The sequence below is a fragment of the Hemicordylus capensis genome, chromosome 6, assembly GCF_027244095.1.
Source record: "Hemicordylus capensis ecotype Gifberg chromosome 6, rHemCap1.1.pri, whole genome shotgun sequence".
In the NCBI taxonomy this organism is placed as follows: Eukaryota; Metazoa; Chordata; class Lepidosauria; order Squamata; family Cordylidae; genus Hemicordylus; species Hemicordylus capensis.
The window spans coordinates 30916542-30937532 of record NC_069662.1 but is presented as its reverse complement, the minus strand read 5'-3'; the positions used below and the strand labels follow the sequence as shown (position 1 = coordinate 30937532).

At 42.1% G+C, this 20991-nt stretch overlaps 1 protein-coding gene and 1 pseudogene across 1 annotated transcript; both read right to left on the bottom strand.

The window, feature by feature from the left end:
• Window positions 1-730: 730 nt before the first annotated feature.
• On the bottom strand, window positions 731-2250 carry LOC128331145 (olfactory receptor 1G1-like; annotated as a pseudogene).
• An 8972-nt stretch (window positions 2251-11222) lies between these two features.
• LOC128331143 (olfactory receptor 5A1-like) lies at window positions 11223-12167 on the bottom strand. Its single transcript, XM_053264497.1, has one exon. The coding sequence runs from the start codon at window positions 12165-12167 to the stop codon at window positions 11223-11225; it is 945 nt and encodes a 314-aa protein (XP_053120472.1).
• Between the last annotated feature and the right edge of the window lie 8824 nt (window positions 12168-20991).

The window sequence follows — 20991 nt, the reverse complement described above, 5'->3', positions numbered from 1 at the left end:
TCTTAATGTGTGGTGGGAATCATGCAGAAGAAGGGTATCATTGCTGTCAAGAGCACACAGTGTATGTTTAACATTGTAAATTGCAGGGGCATAGCTAGGGGAGAGGGGGCTCATTTTTGCCCCCTCCCCAGTAGCCCCCTAGAGTGAGGGAGATAATCAAGAAAACAGGAAGGAGTGGAGCTTTGGGACCCTCAGGAGTTGGGAAGCCTGGGTTATTTGAACCCATCCCTCAATTATCCCTACGTCCCCAGTAAGTTGGTTGTGTGAAATAGCTCCCAGAAAGTTGTCTATTGTAATTTTAACATATATCCTTTTCCCCCTTTAGGGAGCTTGCACAGTTGTGATGTCCCAAAAACCTGTAGAAGCTACTATGTGCAAATGAATTTCAGTGCACAAAGACAACCAAATGGGTTTCCTTCTCAACAGAAATCAAACGTCCAGTGCAATTGCCTGAAGCATACGAATCTGTCCTTAAAAATAATAAATAAAATGACTTTATTGATTTAATTTTTTTTGCATGAACAGGAAGGACCTGATTAACCAATAAGCTGATCGGAACAGGGTGGAAAATATCTATTCAACTTAAATACACTTCAGTGACTGTTGCCTTAACTAAAATGAACTAACTCTGGGAGCCTTCAAACAAGTTTAAGCTGAAGAAAAAAGATTTTGAAAGGCAACTTATGGTTTGATTTGCTTCACGGTCAACAGTTTCAGTGAATGGGACTAATCAAAGTTTTTGCCTCATTAATTTCCTAATTGCCTCTTTCACCTCTTTGGTCTTCAGGCTGTAGATAATGGGGTTTAACATAGGTGTAGTAATCCTATATTGGATGGAAAAGGGTTCATCCAGAATTATTGAAGAGGCTGACCTGGGCCTTAGATACCGAAATTAGCCAGTCCCATAAAAGAGAAACACAACAATGAGGTGGGAACCGCAAGTGGAGAAGGTTTTCCTCCTACCTTCTGCCGAGTTAATCTTCAGGATAGTAGAGATGATGTTCACATAAGACACCAGAGTAAGAGAGAATGAGAAGCCCCCCACAGCACCACCAGTAATGAAGAACATAATTTTACTCATGAATGTTTCTGTGCAGGACAAGGCAAGGAGGGATGGAAGCTCACAACTGAAGTGTTTGATAATGTTGGGGCCACAGAACATTAGTCTCAAGATAGGCAGCGTGTTTGCTGTGGAATAGAAGAAATCAATCACCCATGCACCGCCCACCAATTGTTTACAAAATGGAATGTTCATGGTTTCAACATAATGCAGTGGGTGGCATATGGCAGAATATCGGTCATATGCCATTGCTGTAAGAATGAAAACTTCAGCACATCCTGTCAGAAGGATGAAAAACATCTGGGTAATACAGTTATTGTATGAAATTGTCTGCCTGACAAAAAAAATTGACCAGCACCTTAGGCACTGTGACTGAAGAGTAGCAGATATCCAGCAAAGACAGTTGACTCAGGAAGAAATACATGGGGCTCTGAAGACGGTTGTCATTCTCTACCACTATCATGATTAACATATTCCCCATCAGAGTTATTGCATAAATAATTAAAAACACCAGAAAGAGGAATATTTGGATGATTAGATTCCATGTCCTTTTCCAGCAAAAGCATAAGCTGCCAAAATAAGAAAGACAAATATATGTTTACATTAAAGAAAACTGAATGTATGTATTTAAGATATGCGAGAGGAGTCAATGGATAAGTGATGGTTTAGTCTTTCATTAAAAGAATCCAGAGAAACAAAATTATATATTTCAACTAAAGTTAAGCATTTTGAATCTGTACTGTAATCAAAACTTGTGATAGGTTTCACCCAGGGAAATCAGTGGGATTTGTAGCCTGTTCCTATGTATGTTGCCTTAGATAAGAAGCAAATTCTACTGGCTGACCTCCTGCCTAAATTTGATAGAAGAGGATGTACTGATATTTACTAGAGTAACTTTAAAGTAACTCCCAAGTAGTACTACTGAATAACTTGGTCTGGATATCAGCCACTGATTTCAATGGGGTTGAGTACCAAAATAGGTATTTATTTAGTTATTGCAGTTGAAATGTAGTGTGAAATGTAGTTATTGTGTGTATAGAGGGATTTTCCACCCCTTTCAATCCAAGCTTTGCTTTTGCTGACCATTCTCCCTTCTGTCTTTTCTCTCTTCACCAGAAAGCTGACTCATCTTCCCTCTCTGGATTGTCTATCTTGTTCCCAGGGTCCTGAGATATTCGTACTGATCTCATTATTCTGAAGTATGCTGATTGGCTCATCTGCTTGAGCCATCTAGTTCAGGGATTCTCAACCTTGGGTCCCCAGATGTTATTGGACTTCAGCTCCCATAATCCCCAGCCCCAATGGCCTTTGGTTGGGGATTATGAGACTTGTCCATCAACATCTGGGGACCCAAGGTTGAGAATCCCTGAACTAGACTGTTTTACAAATCCATTTAAAAAGGGGTTAGTAATACCTTTAGGGATACAGCTGAAATCCTCATTCAAATTTCTCCCTGGATTTGGAATTGTTGTGGTTTTCCATGTGAAACTTGTTCATTTTGAATTCTCTGTTTTTCAGCTTTTCTACAGAGCATTGTGCATGCAGTTTCTCACAGATATAAATTGATTTCACCCATCTATATCTCTACCCTACCTATGCAGTACTAATGTACATGTGCACACTGAGAACAACAGCACAACAAAAAAGCAATACTGATGTTCTTATATAAATGATTGCATCAAGATTATCTTTGTATGACCACCACTGCCTAGGTCCACTTATGCACATAGATAAAATGGCTGCTACAAAAATGCACTTCTTATATGATTGCACATATAGGAGTATCAAATTTCTTTTTGTTTTATTAATGTGCAGGATTGTATGTGTGCATTAGTAAAACACTGCACAATCATAATGATGATGCTATCATGTCAAGTTATATCAAAATCTTGACAAAGGAGCAGTGAAATAAATAGGAGTTAAGTTTGCTAGAACTACCTTGTCATAATTATTTGGTCAGATACAATTTCTTCAGATCCAACTCATCGCCAGCAGATGAACTTTCCATCACTATCACTGTATTTGTGTAAGAAGCTTCTAGTATGTGAGAAACATTCCTCCCTCAGAACATACACATAAATCATCACTTCAGACTATGACAGTGTTAATCAACCAATTCTTTCAAAGGGGTGTAGAAAATGGAATTTTGTCACATGAAGCCTTTCCCATCTTTGCAGGACAACTCCACCTGTCAAAGTTTCCATTCTAGGCATCAGACAAACTAGTATGCAAGATATTGCATCTCAGTGGTAGAATGCATACTGTGCATTCAGAAGGACTGAATTTCAGACCCTGAGATCTCCAAATCGGGCTGGACGAGACCCCAGAAAGTCAGTGCCTGTCAGTGCAGACAGCTAGGTGGACCAATTGCTGGTTGATTATTCAGCAGTTATACATCTTAGGCAATTACAAACACTGTCTGAATTTGCATCTGATTACCCTGCCCAGATCATAATAATGGGGAAGGGAATGAAAAGGTACCTGATATGCTGCAATAGGATTCTCCTGCACTCTAAGAACCAAATGTAAGTAGTATTTCTACTAGCTGGAATCAGCCCTGGAGAGATCTTTGTCAGTATGAGAAATTGTAGGTGACATTGAAATGCTCATTGTAACAGGGCAATTAAAGTAATCAGAAAAGTACACCTTTTGTACTGATGTAAGCATTTAAAAAATAAAAGACAGGCATGTCTGCATGGTATCGATCACTTTGCATAGGGTGGATAGGTAGAAATATATTAAATTCTGAAGCCAATTATTTCTGCAAGGATCAACTTCAAGTGCTTACACAAGGAAAGGAAGTAATTTCTACCACTGATTTTTTAAATCAGCTATTTCCTCTTTCCCTCTTGTGGATGTGGCATCACAGCAGTTTCCTTTCTGCTCTTCACCCCATGAAGCCACTGAAGCATCTTCCATACAAAGGAAAGTCAGAAAGCTGCATTCTGAATTAGGTCTGGATGAAAACCCTCTATGGTGCCATGTTTTTTGATCGGCCTTGGCTTGAAGTGGTGACTTGTTTTGATATTTGCCAGGGTCTGGAGGCATTCTTGAGATAAGATCCCCAAAGCAGGGGCCTGGCCACAGCTGTCCCCACTATGGGAGTTGTTCTATACAGTTCCTCAGGGATTGGTTGTGTCTCCCATGCTTTTTAGCCTTCATCCAGATTTGGGGGTAGATTTCCACCCCAGGCTGCATAAAATTATATAAACAATTAAATCACTACACTCTCAGCTATGCTCTTGTTGTCAAACTCTTATCTGCACTCTGATATCTATCTATCTATCTATCTATCTATCTATCTATCGTTAAATGTATCTACCGCCTTTCATTAAAAACAATCCCAATGCAGTTTACAAAAGTTAAAAAATATATAATAAAAATTACAGTTAAAAGTATTAAGCTAAAAATATGAAAACAAATCTGATATAAAATATATAAAATAGAAACATATGAGGTATTTATTTATTACATTTATATCCTGTTCTTCCTCTAAGGAGCCTACAGCGGTGTACTATATACTTGAGTTTCTCTCTCACAACAACCCTGTGAAGTAGGTTAGGCTGAGAGAGAAGTGACTGGCCCAGAGTCACCCAGCAAGTCTCATGGCTGAATGGGGATTTGAACTCGGGTCTCCCCGTTCCTAGTCCAGCACTCTAACCACTACACCACACTGGCTCTAATGTATATGATCTATATGATGTATCCCCAACTATGGCCCCTCACCAATTATGATACGTATGTTATTAATAAAGATATGACAAAGGATAGAAAACTACTCCTAAATGAATGGACTTCCTGTGGTGGGGTGGTTTCCATACTATTCCAATTATATGTAAATTGGGGGGAAACCACCCCAGAAGTGAATGAGCTTTCTGTGGAGCATTTCCAAGGAATTCCAACACAGACTCCCTCTGAAGAGGAAACATCCATACATAACAACAGCTGCTAGTGAGGATGGCATTTTCTATGATCCCTGGAACTATAGACTATAAAATACATTATAGTCTTTAATATCTTCTAGAATCTATGGTCCTCCAAATGAAGAGGCAAGCCAGTGATAGAAGAGAGGTATGCCAATGGTAAGTAGGTGGATGAAAACCTTTTACCCTCAGCTTGGGACGATCTCAGGACAGAGCTGTCATCCTTATTGGAGTGCCCCATAAAGCTTGCCTTGTGCTGAGTCATGATAAGAATGATTCAGGGTGATAGAAGAGGCCCCCCTATTATTTAGGGATGTGCATGGAGCTGGCTGGCCCAGTTTGGTTCGAGTCTGAACCAGTTCGGTCCAGCCCCCATCGAACCACCCTCCAGTCTGGTCGGGGGGGTGTTCACAATTTTTTTTTAAAAAAAATAATTAATTTGAAATACCTCTAGCCCCTTCAGGGGTCTTCCTATAGGCTGTGGGATGTGTGTGTGTCAGTGAGTGTTCCCCCTCCCTCTGCCGGCCTCTTAAATCACCACCACGAGCCTGTAAAATGCTGCTTTCTGGCTTGTTCAGGCCTCTCTAAGTGTGTGTGGTTGGCCATTTTGGATGCTGCTGCGCATGCATAAATGGCCTCTGTGGGGCCTGGCATGGCCCAGGGGCTCACAGAGGTCATTTGTGCATGCGCGACAGCCTTTTTTGCCATTTTTTAAAAAAGAAATGGCCACCGCGCATGCGCAAATGACCTCTGCGAGGCCTTGCCAGGCCCCGCAGAGGCCATTTACGCATGTGTGACAGTGGCCAAAATGGCAGCCGTGCACACTTATAGAGCAGTGGTGGAGAAGAGAGGGTGATGGGTTTGCTCTGATTGCAGGGCTTTATTTAAGGTTTGGATGGCCAGGGATGAGGAGGTCCAGAGTGATGGGAGAGACTTGGCCCTAGAAATGCCCAGTGAGGAGTGGTCTGACCCCTCTCCCTGACAGTTGGTGGAGGAATAGGGTGACAATTAACCTCCTCCCCAGCACTTCTGAGGCCACTTCAACAGGCTATAAACAGGAGCCGAGGAAGAGAGGCAGTTGAAGACTGTGACCCCAGACATGTGCGTAACAGGATTTACTCATAGCCAAGCCACAACATTTTATTTTCACTCAGATGAGTGTCAGTGTATTTGCAAACTCAGTGCCAATGCATTTATTGCTTTGCCTAATGATTAGCTATTTTACATAACATGTTTAGTCAATGGTATGTACCACAGTAATTTTTTTTAAAAGGCTTTCACTTCCCTGTTTTTCAGGCCAGGGAAGTGATAATGGGGTACAGCATGAGGGTCGAAATGCTGCACTGTATCAAAAATAATTCATCCATAATGGTAGGGGAGGCCGGGTTTGGCACCTGTTATTATGTATGGACGTTTCCTCTTCTGAAGTCCAATGCATCTGTGTAGAACTTCCTTGGCAATGCTCCACTTGCATGTAAGCTTATTCATTTCTGGGGTGGTTTTTCTTCCAATAGACTTATCATGGGAATGGCATTTTGAGGCTGGAGGTGGCCTATAGCCACCAGATTAGTAGCCATTGATAGACCTGTCTTCTATGAAGTTGTCTCTTTCTCTCTGGAAGCGATTCTGAAGGGGTAGAATAGGAGCTTTCCCACTTTCCTCCTTCCACTAACATCACTTACAACTGAGACCACAGATCCAAACAAATGATTTGCCTGGTCCTTATTCTTACTATGTATGTTTCTCTTTTTTATTTAGGGTTCTACTTCCTACCCTGTGTCAAAACTAACCTAATACCATCTTCTTTTCCTTATCTAACATCCAACTGCTACCACCAGCTTCCCAAACAAACTCTCTTGACCCCTAGTAACCGCCCTAGAGGTTAAAGTTCTGCCTTCTGGGACAGAACCTTTAACTCTTGCTGCAGGCCTCATAGAATGTGTGTTAATCCTGCATCAGAGAACTTGTGTTAACTCTTGAGTGCCTGTTTCTCCAGACATACTGAGAGAGACCACAAAACCTAGATGATTATTGAGGCTCTTCTGAGCAGCTAGACATCACTGCTGAATATTCTCAAGGTTACTGGCAGGCTGAACATGGGAATAGTTCCAGGATAAAATCACGAGCACAGCTCTTTCAGCACTATGGCTCTGACCATCCATGAATGCCTGGAAATCTCATAAGCTGGGGAGCCCAATGAAAACTTACTGACAATTGGTTTGCCATTTGTCTCACTGTTTTTTATCTTGTTGATGTGAAGCAGGAATGAACTGAACCTCTCTCCTGCCAATAAATACTGCTGATCTGATCAAAACTCTATTCTCTCCCTTTTTCCCCCTTAAAATTATTCTGCTTCCCCTCTACATTTGCCACATAAATCCACATTAGCTGTAATTAATAGGCAATTCTAGTCCCAGGTTTTATCAACTTTATCCATGGCTGTGCTGTAAAGTTGCTTCATCAGTCATAGGCTCCTAACATGAAAAGTCTTTTGTGGCAAATACTTTAGATATAAAATTTCCTGCCTCACAAAAACTATGTATACAAGGCCAGAGATTTTCATTTTTTTCCCTTTCTGAAATCTGGTACACACAGTTGGAAATAAAAAGTAGTGCTTGTCTTGGTACCATCATTTCTAGTCCTTCCTATAACAACTGAATTAGTAGTCAACTCTAAAATTGGATGGAATATGTGGACACCAAACAAGTAGGACCTGTATTGGTTTTCTCTAAGACAAAAACAAAATCCTCTCATGACAGAGTTCAAAAGTGTGAGAAAATGTGTCCTTCACCTAGGAAATATGGAAAAATAAAAACATACAGTATGTCTTTTAGTTATTTCTACTTCATTTAGATGAAACATCATTTCTGCTTCAAGTTATCATGCACACTACTTTGGACTAAAAGTTCTGGTTCCTGGTTTAGTGCCTTAGAGATGTGATGCTCACTATATAACCAAATTTGTCATTATTAGATCAATACCTTGCAGAAGGATTGCCCTCTACCTGATGCTGAATTTCACACACACACACACACACACACACACACACACACACACACACACACACACCACAGATGAAATGCAATGTCCAGTGTCTACCTCTTGGAAATGCAATGATAAATCCACTTCCCCAATGCAAAGGCAGATCCTCTCCCTCTCTCAACTTTGAAGCAGCCCATGACAGTTCAATGTTGGGTTGTCCCAAAGGAGTGTGGATGTGAACCACGATTTGAGGATGAATCAATTCAATTCGAATTAGGTGGATTTGAATGATTCAGCCTCAAATCAAATAACCATTGATCTCAATGGCAATTGTAGAGGTTGAATAGACTCGACCCTAATTCAAATTAAGTGCATTTTAAGTACTGTTTTTCTTGGGAGAGCTGATCTACCAATTGGGTTCAATGGGTGGACCTGCTCTCTAAGAAAACCTATGGGTAGTCTAGCTCTCCCAAGAAGAGGCAGACATTTGGGTCCAATGGAGACAGATGCGGGAGCCCAGCTGCCCCTCCACAGGTCTTCTCCGGTCTCTCTCTCTCTCTCTCTCTCTCTCTCTCTCTCTCTCTCTCTCTCTCTCTCTCTCTCTCTCACACACACACACACACACACTCCATCAAGAGGGAGCCACTTACTTTTAGAAAAGCTTATTAATTATGAGCTGATATACATTCAGGCCATCCTCCAGGATGCTGCTGCTACCAATCAAGTAGTGAGTCATGGCCCATGATGGGGATGGAAAAAGTGGGGAGGGACATTAGTGAGCAATGCTGGGCTCAGAAGAGGCAGGCTGTCAGGTATGCACAGGCAGGGGGGCATCAAGCAAATGGCCTCCTCCAGCTCCAGCCAGCATACCTGTATGCACTCCACACATGCTCAGAGATACTCTAGGATTAAGTAGGGAAAGGCTGCAATTGCTCCCTGCTGCTGGCACCTCCCACCTCTCTGGCTAGCAAGGTGGGCCAATCTCTGTCTGACTTCCAAACAAGTCCAATCACTTTAGGTGGAGAAGAGCAGCAAGGGAAGCAGTGATGAAGAGAAGGCGCTACTCAGACTGTGCACCACCCTATCTGCTCCACTGCTGTTCTCCTGGCCAGAGGCAACTCTGTGATCAAAGCTCCCTTACTCAGTCTGTGCTCACTGAAACCTTCTCAAGCAGTTGTCTTGCACAACTACTTTCAGGTTTTGTAAGACATACTCAGCCCCCAGGGGCCTTGGAAGCTCTGAGCAATGCTCAGCCATTAATTGCATGAGTTGACCCTCACCTTTGGTGCGAGCCTCATTCAGCTCACCAAATTCACCCTCCGTAGAGGCCATTGTTCTTGGTTCTCTTTCTCTGCAACACCTCAACATCATACCTCTTCCACCTTGACAGGAATTTGGTTCCTAGGCCTGGTATCTAGTAGATACCAACTCCTGGTCAACTTCAGCATGCCTCTGAGTGTGCCTTACCTATGCCCCAGGTAGTGCCCCAACAACCTCCAGGCTTGCCATGCCTGCCTGCCTCCACCCACTGTCCTCCTGGAGATGCTTCAGTCCTCCCTCCAGCAGAAAGGGCATTGTCCTCAAGGACAGTGAGGCATTCCATTGCCTGCCTCCAGTACAAAGATACAGGCTCATTGCCACAGTTGCATTCCCCTTCTCTTAGTTGGTTCCCTTCAAATGCTGGCTGTGACATGTGCAGCTGCATCCAGCCCTAGCAAAGAGGAGAATACCTCTACACACCCACCGATCCAGGTTGAAGCTGCTGCAGGGGTAGGGAGTACATGGTGATAGGAGGATGGCACAATCAGATAGGCAGGCAAGAGACAGAGTCTCCGGGGGGCGGGGCTTGCCTATCATGGGCTTGACTTGCTGCAGGGTGGCTGCCTCACTCCTAGAATGTGCATCTATGGATGAAGACTGCAAAATGATTCTGCTGGAGAAGAGTTGGGGTTGAAGGAGGAGCAATGGGCCTGGTTGCAGCTCTTAAAGGGCTGCACCTAAAGCTCCAAAGGGGGAAGGAGGGAGAAGAGAATGAAGGGAAAGAGGTGAAGTACTGTGCTCTAAGCTCAGGCAGGGAAAGAGCTGGCCACCATGTTGATTCTGGGCACTGCTGTGGGGAACTTTAAAAGTGCTATTGAACAGACTCTGTACTATGAGTGAAGATCGATTTCATGCATTTAAAATCACAACTTGAGAGAACAAATAACAAAAAGAACACAAAAAATTTCATGGGTATTTAACATAATTATAAAAGATGCTTCTCGGACATGGAGCCTAATGGCTGAAATGACTTTAAAGGACAAGAAATCCAGTTACATATCATGTCTGTTGATGAAAAAAGTCTGCCAACATGTTTAAATCCCTGTTCAATAGAAAAAAGTTAGATCTGCTGTATTTAATCCAGTTCTCAATGTGTCTCCACCAAGTTTGGATGGGTGCTGTCCTTTGTCACTTAGCTGACGTGTCCAAATGGTCAGGAATATTGGACAAGTGGTTTTGATTGTATATGCCTGAGAATATTTAGGAGTTATAATGTTGGAAACTGTTCAGGGTTCGTAATGTAGGAATGTTGAAAATATTCCACATCTTAACAATACTGGCAGTCCTGTGCCAGTGCAATGTGTGAAGAACAAACAGGAAGTCTGCAACCATACACTGCAGGATAAAGAAGCATACCTAGCACAGAGGTGAAGTGCAACGTTCAGTTCACCACCATAAGTCTGAGGGTGGAAGCAATCACAGAAGTTTTGTGAGGACCTTATGAGATCAACACATATTTTTTTGTTGAGGGTTGGCTTACTGTAAGCATTTTTCCTTCCGTAACTAGAATAGGTAGAAGTGGTGGCAACAGCCACAGAACTGCTGCTGGTCTTCTCAGTAATTGGCTCCTATTCTCTGCCATTCTTTTTTTGTCCTGGAATGCGCTAGTGGAATGAAACTCATCATGACCTAGTCATTGAGGAGGGGGAATGGTAACTGCATGTATTCCCATAGCAGCGGATTTGGGGCCAGCACTAACCTAATTCAGCCTGTGTGGCTTGGACAATCTGTAGGGATAACACAACAGTTCAACAGTTCCTCATAAAACACTCAAACAATCAGCTTGATAAATAGTCAAAGAAACAGATACACACAAGTCAAGCTTGGCTCTTTATAGCCTGAATTACTACAGAGTACTAACACTACTGCCTGAATCAAGTCTGAGAAATGCCAATGCATTTGTTTTACAACTCACTTCCAATCAGTTGTTGATTTCCTTAATCATACATAATGCCAGACATCAGTGACTTGTACCCAATAAGTTTCTTGATGGCTTCCTTCACCTCCTTGGTTTTTAGGCTGTAAATAATGGGGTTTAACATTGGGGTTGAAATGCTGTATTGGATGGAAAAGAATTCATCCACAATGGCTGAGTAGCTAGAGGTTGGACTCATATACCTAAACAAAGCAGTGCCATAAAATAATATCACAACAATGAGGTGGGAACTGCAGGTGGAGAAGGTTTTCCGTTTAGCTGCTGCTGAATGCATCTTCAGCACTGTAGAGATGATTTGGATATAAGATGCCAGTATAACAAAGAATGAAGAACCTCCTAATGTATTAGCAGTAATAAAAAATATAATCCTGTTGAGGAATGTCTCCGAGCAAGATAAGGCAAGTAGAGATGGGAGTTCACAGCTAAAATGGTTGATAATGTTTGGACCACAGAACACTAGCTTCAAGAGGGATAATGTATTTATCATTGCATATAAGGAACATATTGTCCAAGCACTTCCCACCAGCAGTCTACAAAATACACTGTTCATGATTTGCACATAATGCATGGGCTTGCATATGGCGGTGTATCGGTCAAAAGCCATTGCTGCAAGAATGAAAGCTTCAGTGGTTCCTGTCAGAAGGATTAAAAACATCTGGGCAATGCAGCCATTGTGTGAAATTCTCTTGCTTCCATAGAGATTTGTGAGCAGCTTAGGCACCGTGACTGAAGAATAGCAGATATCAAGAAAAGACAGATGGCTCAGGAAGAAGTACATGGGGCTGTGGAGGTTTCTGTTGCTTCTTATCACAATCATAATCATCATATTTCCCAGCAGCGTTACCAAATATATCAATGAAAAGGTGAAGAAGAGGAACATCTGGACCGGTGGATTGTATGAAAGTCCCAAAAGAACAAAATAAGTCACTGTGGTCTGGTTTTCCATTTTCTTTTCCAGAAGAAATAATAGAAAGAAAGATATGTTACATTTATTTATTTATTTATTTAACATATTTGTATGCCGCCCCAACCAAAGTCTCAGGGTGGTTCACAACGACAAAACACTAAACAAAACATTAAAATCAATTAAATCCTAAAAACGGTTTTAAAAGAAATCAATAACTCTCTAAAATTTAAAAAGTTGAAAAGTTAACTTTTTAACCTTAAATTATTATAATTGAATAGAAGGCATCTCTCATTTGATTTACATGCATACTCAATGTTAAAAATCCTCTCACTGCCTTTTAATTATGCATAATACAAGCTCCTCTTGTCATTATTACTGAAAGTGGATGACATCCTCATTAATAAAGAGCATGCATTAGTTGAATCTGTGAGGATGCACTAGAAGCCCTCATACATTTTCCCCAGTCCTCTCAGTAATCAGTAATACCACCTACTCTGTGTCTTGATGTTATTACAGAATGGATAGCATCCTTACTAAGGAAGCAATGTTGCAGCAGTGTTATATTCCAGACAATAGCTGCACCAGCACACACAAAAGGGGGGGAGGTCCCCTCTCATCTACAGCTGCCTGCACTACCAAAATATGCCTTTGATGCCCAGGGACATATTTTTGCATTCAGGAGACAGCTGTGGAAGGAAGGGGAGATTTCTTCCCTTCGGTGGCTGTTGCTGGTCTCTTCATTAAGTTTCTTATTAGATTGTGAGCTGTTTGGGGACAGGGAACCATGTATATATTATTTGTTTTTTCCCCCTATGTAAACCACTGTGAGAACTTTGAAGAGTGGTATATAAAGATTTGTTGTAGTAATACAATATATTGTTCTGGGTTTTTTAATGTTTAAGAAAAGCAATATTTGGAATTTTGATTGAATATTTTTCATACTTTGCCCAGTTAATATTAAAAGCAAGTAACATATTCTGCTATAATAATGGTACTAAACATGTTTTAGGAATGGAGCATGTTTTATGAATATTTTATGAATAGAGAAATCTTAATATTGGTTGTGTGATAAGTTGACCTCAATATTGGAAATATCCAGATGTTATCAATATGGAAGAACAGGCATATATCTATTGCTGGTGACCACAGAGCCAAGTGGTTGTCTTTGGTAGAATACAGGAGCGGTTTACCATTGCCATCCCCCACACAGTATGAGATGATGCCTTTCAGCATCTTCCCATATCACTGCTGCTCGATATAGGTGTTTTTCATGGTCTAGGAAACATACCAGCAGGGATTCAAACCGGCAACCTCCTGCTCCCTAGGCAAGTTACTTCCCCGCTGTGCCATTAGGCGGAGATCTAAGGGGAAGCCAGGAAGTTTTTCAAACGGGGCTTTTAAAGCCCTTTGACTCACATCTCAGAGACACAAGTTTTGGGTGGTATAGAAATATTTTAAATAAATAAATAAATAAATAAATAAATAAATAAATAAATAAATCTTGTCCAGAATGGAGGGGGTGCATTCACATATTGAATACCAAAGGCAATTCACTTGAGTCAGGACGGGTTACTCACTCCTATATAGGACTTACTGCTTCCAATTAAATATCAATTGAAGGAGATTGAAACTAAGATTGATACAGCTGCCAATACAGCAAATGGGGCACTGAACTTAGTAACCTCACTATAAAATTAAGTCTGTCTATCTATCTATCTATCTATCTAACTATCTAACTATCTATCTATCTATCTATCTATCTATCTATCTATCTATCTATCTATCATTAAGCTTATCTTAATTCTATCCTTTGGGAGGAACTATGTGCAATATAGATAACATAAGTACTCATGGGACAGGCATTGTGTTGATTTTCCATGCACATTTCCCTCCCATGGACTTTCCCCGAGACAACTGCAGTGCAGAGAAAGAGGGAGGGAGGGGGAGGGAGCAGGAGCACATTTGAGAAGCAGGAGTGTAGAGCACTATACTATACAGGTCAAAGATTTATTAAGGACAAATTGGGGTACAGAAGGAAAATAACCAACTTGTCCCCCCCACTCACCATGAGACTGTGTTGGGACCAAACAACGTAGTCACATGAGAACTGGGGCAACTCTTGCAAGAGCACGGACCAAAGTCTTGTGAGATGCAGTGATCTTGCGATACTTGCCCCATGTGTCAGGGGCTATATAAAGCCAGTTCAGCCGAGGATAAGGGGCCAGTATAGGAGGAGGGCTGACTGAGACAGGAGCCCAATGACTCCTTAGAGAGGCTGTCAGGGTAGCAAGGGAAAGGCCCTGTCTGTAAAGGCAAGAGACAGGGCTGGAATGACTAAAAGGATCACACCTTTCCTGGCCAGAGCTCTATGGCCAAATGAGGGTCAGCCACAATAGTCCCTGCCACCGCCCACTCACAAGGGCATTCAAGGGTAATGCAGGCTTGCTGGCTCTGTGGCCCTCACTAGTATGTGGATGTTCATAGCAACAGTTGAGAGGCTCTGGGTATACTAAGTATTGTGTCAGAGCAGGTATGACCTACTCCCATTGGCTGGTGAGTGCTGTGGTGCCAGCAAGGCTGGATCCCCTTTGGATGTGTGGCTAGCTGTGTGGCATGTTAGCCAATAGAGTTCAACACATGGACTGAAATGCTATATTGGTGTAGGGTTGTGCGTTTTCCCCCGTTTTTTGTTTTTTGTTTTGCCCGAATCCGAAACACCTCCATTTTGTTCTTTGTTCGAAATCAGCCAATCACTAAAGGTCACATTGCATCTGTGCACTAGCATTTGATTGTTCCCCTCAGCCCCTGCCACAGACCTTGTACCCCAGAGACCTCCCCCACTGACCTGAGCCCTGCTCCTGCCTCTACTCCATCCCATTGCTTCCAACATGCCATTCTCACAACTCTAGCATCCATGAGTCATTCATAGGGGTGTTCACAAAATCAGCTGGCCTGGTTTGGTTCAAAGCCAAACTGGCCTCAAACCCAACTAGGTCAGTTTGGTCCGGCACCCCCTCCAACCACCCACAGTTTGATTTGGTTTGGGGGGTTCACGGACCAAAAAACATTTTTTTAAAAAATATATTTTTACCTTGTACTCCACTCGGGGGAGTTCCTGGAGGCAGTGAGGGAGGGGGGTCCATGGAGGTTTCCCCTCCCTGCAGCCTTCTAAATAACCCCCTTGGCCCATTCGGGGGCTCTTTGGCTGCAGTTCGGCCTTCACCCGGCAGCCTGGTGGCCATATCACCCACATTATTTTTTTTAGTCCGCAAAACCCCCGAACTTTGGGGGAGTTTTGGTCCAGGTCCGTACCAAACTAGGGGGGGATTGGTTCTGGGGTCAAACCATTGAACCCCTGAACCTGAAAGATGAACCCCTGAACCTGTTTGTACAGGAAGGGAGGGGGAGTTTTGAAACCTAAAAAAGAAGGAGGCAGGTAAAGTTGGAGGCTGCTGGAGAAGGAGCGAGGGGCTGAATGTAAACCGCCCTGAGCTATTTTTGGAAGAGCGTTATTATTTTTTATTATTATTATTATTATTATTATTATTATTATTATTATTATTATTAATTCAATTTCTATACCGCCCTTCTAAAAATGGCTCAGGGAGGTTTACACAGAGAAATAATAAATAAATAAGATGGATTCCTGTCCTCAAAGGGCTCACAATCTAAAAGAAACAAAAGATAGACACCAGTAACAGTCACTGAAGGTACTGTGCTGGAGGTGGATTGGGCCAGTTACTCTCTCCATGCTAAATAAAGAGAATTACCACATTAAAAGGTGCCTCTTTGCCAAGTTAGCAGGGCTACAGAAATCAATCAATCAATCAATCAATCAATCAATCAATCACTAAAGTGCATTCAAGGAAGGAAGAAGAATCTCTTTTTGTAATGCAGAAACTGCTATTTTACTTCTGGGAAGCAGCCTATAGTAGCCCCAACTTGATTATGCCATTATTGGTTCATGATGTTGCTTATGACATTATGGTTGATGATTATGACATTATTGGTTCACAGTTTGCTCCAGCAGAAGTTTGCAAGCTGCCATAAACTTCTGCTGGAGCAAACTGTGGCATTACCTGCACTGTAAGAAGGTGTCCTCAAACATGTGGTTATTACCATAGTATCTGGTTCACTGGGGATGGAGCACTTGACCCCTCTCTCCCTTGAAATGCACCTTTGTGTGAATGTTGGATTCTCACCATCTCACCCTCCCGCCCTGTACAAGGTAACAGGATGGATAGTGGGCACCTGTGCTCTAGTCCTGTGGTTTCCGCTGGGCCAGCTGGCATTGGCCAGCAGTGGTTTCGACCCCACCTGGTCTGTTGGGAATTTAACAGCGGTAGCCACTGCTTCTGCTCCCCTGTAGGTTCTAGCACGCCTGTGGTTTGTGCAGTGCTAGGCACTCTAGTTCCTCTTGTAACGGGCAAGCTGTGGGGGACCAGTTAAGGGACCCAGGAAAAAATAGGTCAGAAGAAGAGGGGAGTGGGGATACTCAGCAGCTGGGAAAGGGACCTAGTCTAAAAATGTGCAGGTTTTGTCCAGGCTTCTGGCCTTGCTTCCACTGAGGGCCGAAACAGCCTACTTGAAGGATGGGTTTTCATTTGATTTTAGGATTCTTTGTCAGTCTAAGAAGTTGGCCTTTCAGGCACCCAAACTATTTCTGTTCATGGGCTGAAAAGTGTGGTCCAAAAGAAGATTGATGAGGTGGCAGCCAGAAGGGTCCTTGGCCCCTTCTGTTCTCCACCAATACCTCGGCTGTGCATCTCACCCCTGGGAGTGGTTCCTAAGAAAGCTTTTGGTGAATACCGTGTGTGTGTGTGTGTGCACACGCGCAACATTCTCTCTCTCTCTCTCGTCTTATAAAATTCTCTCTCTCTCTCGCTCGCTCTCTCACACACACACAGCAGAGAAGCTACTCTGATAGAGATAAACTGTCAAAAGGCCAGAAACTAAACAAATTCTGGGGGGACATAAACCCCACCAGCTTCGGGGTACCTTGTGGGGAGATGTGGCACAGCCTGCCATGCCCCCAAACCCACTATCAAATCCCCATTATTTCCTTTGGGAGAAATGCAAACATTGGGGAAAATATTCATAAAAATCATTAAAAATCACAAGAGTTTCTAATTGCTTTGTGGTTCAGTGGGTGGTTGGCACCCCTGGGTAGCTACCACCCACCCCTGTTTTGTGCCCCTATGTGCTTTGCATAGGAAATAATGGGTCAGTTTGAGTCCCCATTATACCCTATGTAGAATTTTTTGGAACCGGTTTGAATTAGGTTCAAATTTGAACCAAGCCAGGGGAGGTTCGAGCAAAATTAAAACCAAACCTACCCACCCTGGTTTGAAGCTGGTTCAGATTTGTAGCAAAAAGGCCAAGCCAATTTTGTGCACATCCGGACAAGTGGACTGTATGAAAATCCAAGGAGCACAAAATAAGTCACTGCAGTTTTATTTTTCCGTTTCCTTTTCAGCAGAAGTGTAAAGCGCAGGAAAGGTAGGATGGGAGAGAAAAAGTAGAGTGAAGTGAAATGGATTGACCTGTGTTATACAGTACAATACAGAATGGCATGGACTGACCTGCGTTATACAGTACTCCCTGTAAAGAACTTGCCAAACTAGGGCCTACAACTGTTCTCTCCTCTCCGCTACACATTTCCTCTTCTGTTTCAATTTCCCTTTTCAAATGCTGCAAATCCTAGAGAAGAAGAGGGAGTCATCCATTGTTTCACTAAGCAAAGGAGTAAGAGGAAAATAGCAAGGGGAGGGCAGAAAAAGAAGGGGAGATTTGCATGCTAGGTGGTGGTGAGTAGGGTATGATGGAGTATTTGGCACCCCATCTCAGGCATCCAATGGTCTTGAGCCACTGCTTCTTAGGAAGATTCTACATTTTGTCCAACATGTTCTTTATAATCACACGGATACTACTAATAATGGATAAATTATATCCTGCAACCTACCTATAGCTTCCTCTACCTTCTTTTCTAAGGAGTCATAATTCAATCTATAAAGGACCAAAATGTTTTTCCTCAAGCTGTACTTCCAAATATGACACTCTGAGGTCATTGACACAAGCGAAAACTATGTTCTACCCAGGTTTGGGAGCTGTGTGTGCTCCCAATTTTTGGTTGAGTAGGTGCAAACTAGTAGATAGGAGGAGGGAGAAGTGATTGTGTGGAAGCAAGGTAGATACTCAAAAAACCTGGGTAGTTTTTTCTGCTACTTTGCTTCTGTACAATCACTTCTCCCCCCTCCTATCTAGAAGCTTGCAATACAACCGAAAACTGGGAGCATGCACAGCTCCTAAACCTGGGTAGGACAGTTTTCGCTTGTGTGAATGAACTCAGTATGCTCCCATTGCAAGGCTGTCCACAGTGAAGAAAAAGAGTGCAATTAAAAATACAATCATAATTTTGAATGGGAGCATCATATCTTATCCTTTCTATACCAACAGAATGATCTCCTCCCAGTCCAGTCAAAAACTGGAGGAGTCTATGGTCACTGAGGAAGTGGGCAGGACTTTGGTGCTTTGTATTTAGTGTAGATAAAATCTTCTCTTTAGGCACCATAGAAATTTTGTGCATCGTTTGGCATATTTATTTGACATATTCTTTTACCACCCAAAGCACAGTTTCTGCTTGTGCGAATGACCTCAGTTTATCCTCTTTGGAAGTACAGCTTGCTGGGGGGCATGCATTTTGATTCTTTATAGATTGAATTTTGACCCATTAGAACTGTCAGCTGGTTTATGTCTGAATCAGGAACAGTGATGGACATCTCGTGTCATTTTGTGGTGATTTGAAGAAATGACAGTGACATTTTAGAGACAGCTAATCCAAGGAGAGTAAAGTCTGTGCAGCTGAATTGGATCTGAATTGGAGTGTGTTTTCTCCACTCTTTTCACAGGTGCACAATGCCTGTCTATGGATTAATTATACCGGTTAACAGTTATTTGCTTATAGTCATAGTCTCTATATAGTTATAGAGAGCCATACCATCTTAAAAACTGTGATTGATGGATGTTTCTCCACATCAGTGTCTGAAGCCCTGTTCAGAAGTTTAAAGAGCATGCTGTTGAGCATGCTTACGGAATTGGAAGCAAGTTTAAGTCCTTCTCCCAGCCCATCATCCTCTCTACAGACATGTTTGTCAAGCTTAGAGCAGTTAGTCTGAAGGAATAAATGCTATAAGTGTGACTGCCCTCATTTCCATTATTGGGAGGCTGGGACGTCCCAGCCTCTCAATCATGGAAGTGGGGGCAGTCATGCTTACTGTGTTCATCTCTTCAGATGAATGCTGCTCTAAGTGTGACAAATAGATCTGGAGAGTGAGTGATGGGCTGGGACGGGACAGCTAACTCGCTTCCAGACCTGTAAGCATGTTTGACAACATACTCTTTGAAAGCCTGAATTGAATCATAGCTGTATAGTCAACTCTTCAAGTTAGTTTTGCGTTCAGCAAAGGGAACAATCATGGAAGAAAAGATTCCAACAAATCTCCACTTTGTTCAATGATTCCAAATCAAATACATGCAAATTTGATTTGAATGGAGAGGATAGCTGGTCTTGTGGTAGGAAGCATGACTTGTCCCCTTCGCTAAGGAGGGTCCTCCCTGGTTACATATGAATGGGAGACTAGAAATGTGAGCACTGTAAGATATTCCCCTTAGGGGATGGAGCCGCTCTGAGAAGAGCAGAACATTTCAAGTTCCCTCCCTTGCTTCTCCAAGATAGGGCTGAGAGAGATTCCTGCCTGCAACCTCGGAGAAGCCACTGCCAGTCTGTGAAGACAATACTGAGCTAGATAGACCAATGGTCTGACTCAGTATATGGCAGCTGCCTATGTTCCTATGTTCCTAATCTTGAACTAAGATGAGTCATTGAGATTTGTCCTTTAATATGGAAAGTGTCCCTGTTAGATCCACTATTTCTGTGTAATCAAAAGTTATATTACTTGCACTGAAAATCATTTCCATAAGTAGATTTGCATTTTTTAGTGAATATTCAATTTTCTTTACATATTTGTTTCCATGTTAATTTGAATAGCACCATAACTCTAAATTGATCCCCACATAAAGGCTTAAAGATATGTCTTAATTTAGTTTCCTATTGCCCAGCAAGTTTCTCAGTCATAGGAATAGTAGTAGTAGCAGCAGTTATTTCTTTTTGGTCCCTGACCAGCAAAAATAAAGAAAAACAGATCCATAAGATCCATATAAACATTTGAGGGGGGGGGAGAAAAACTCAATACTTATCTCAGTTTATAATAACTAACTTAGTAATACTCAGATAGTAATACTCCACTATGAACTAGATAACATGGGCTCGCTTGTGTAAACACAGCATACTTTGTTTGTATCGTAATACCTTGTAGAAACTGCAGCTTCTCTCCCTTGTAGAAAATGCAGTTTCTTTCCCTTCATCTGGTCCTGTTTTGTAACAATCCTTCCAAAGCAGATGCTATACTGAAATCTACTTGAGCTCCTGATCTCTTTCCCCCAGTTTGGATTGATCTGCAGAAATGTATTCACACAGATGCAGTCTGATGAAATACAACAGAGAAAAGCGCCACAAAATGTATATATGCCTCTTTCTTCCTCTTTTATATAAGCTCCAAGAAAACTCATTCTATGATCCAAGACTGATTGAACTTCTGAAGGGATTAGTCTAGTTTAATTTATACAATGTGTTTCCTTGGGGAGAAACTGTGTAGAGTTTAAAATATGTGTCCTCAGGTAACAGGGATTGTGTTTACACAGGAAGTACGTTTGACTACTTCATTTCCCATCTGTTTTGTGCAATAATTGAGTATTTGAGAAGTGGGAATATAGATCATTATTTATTATTATTATTTTTGTTTAC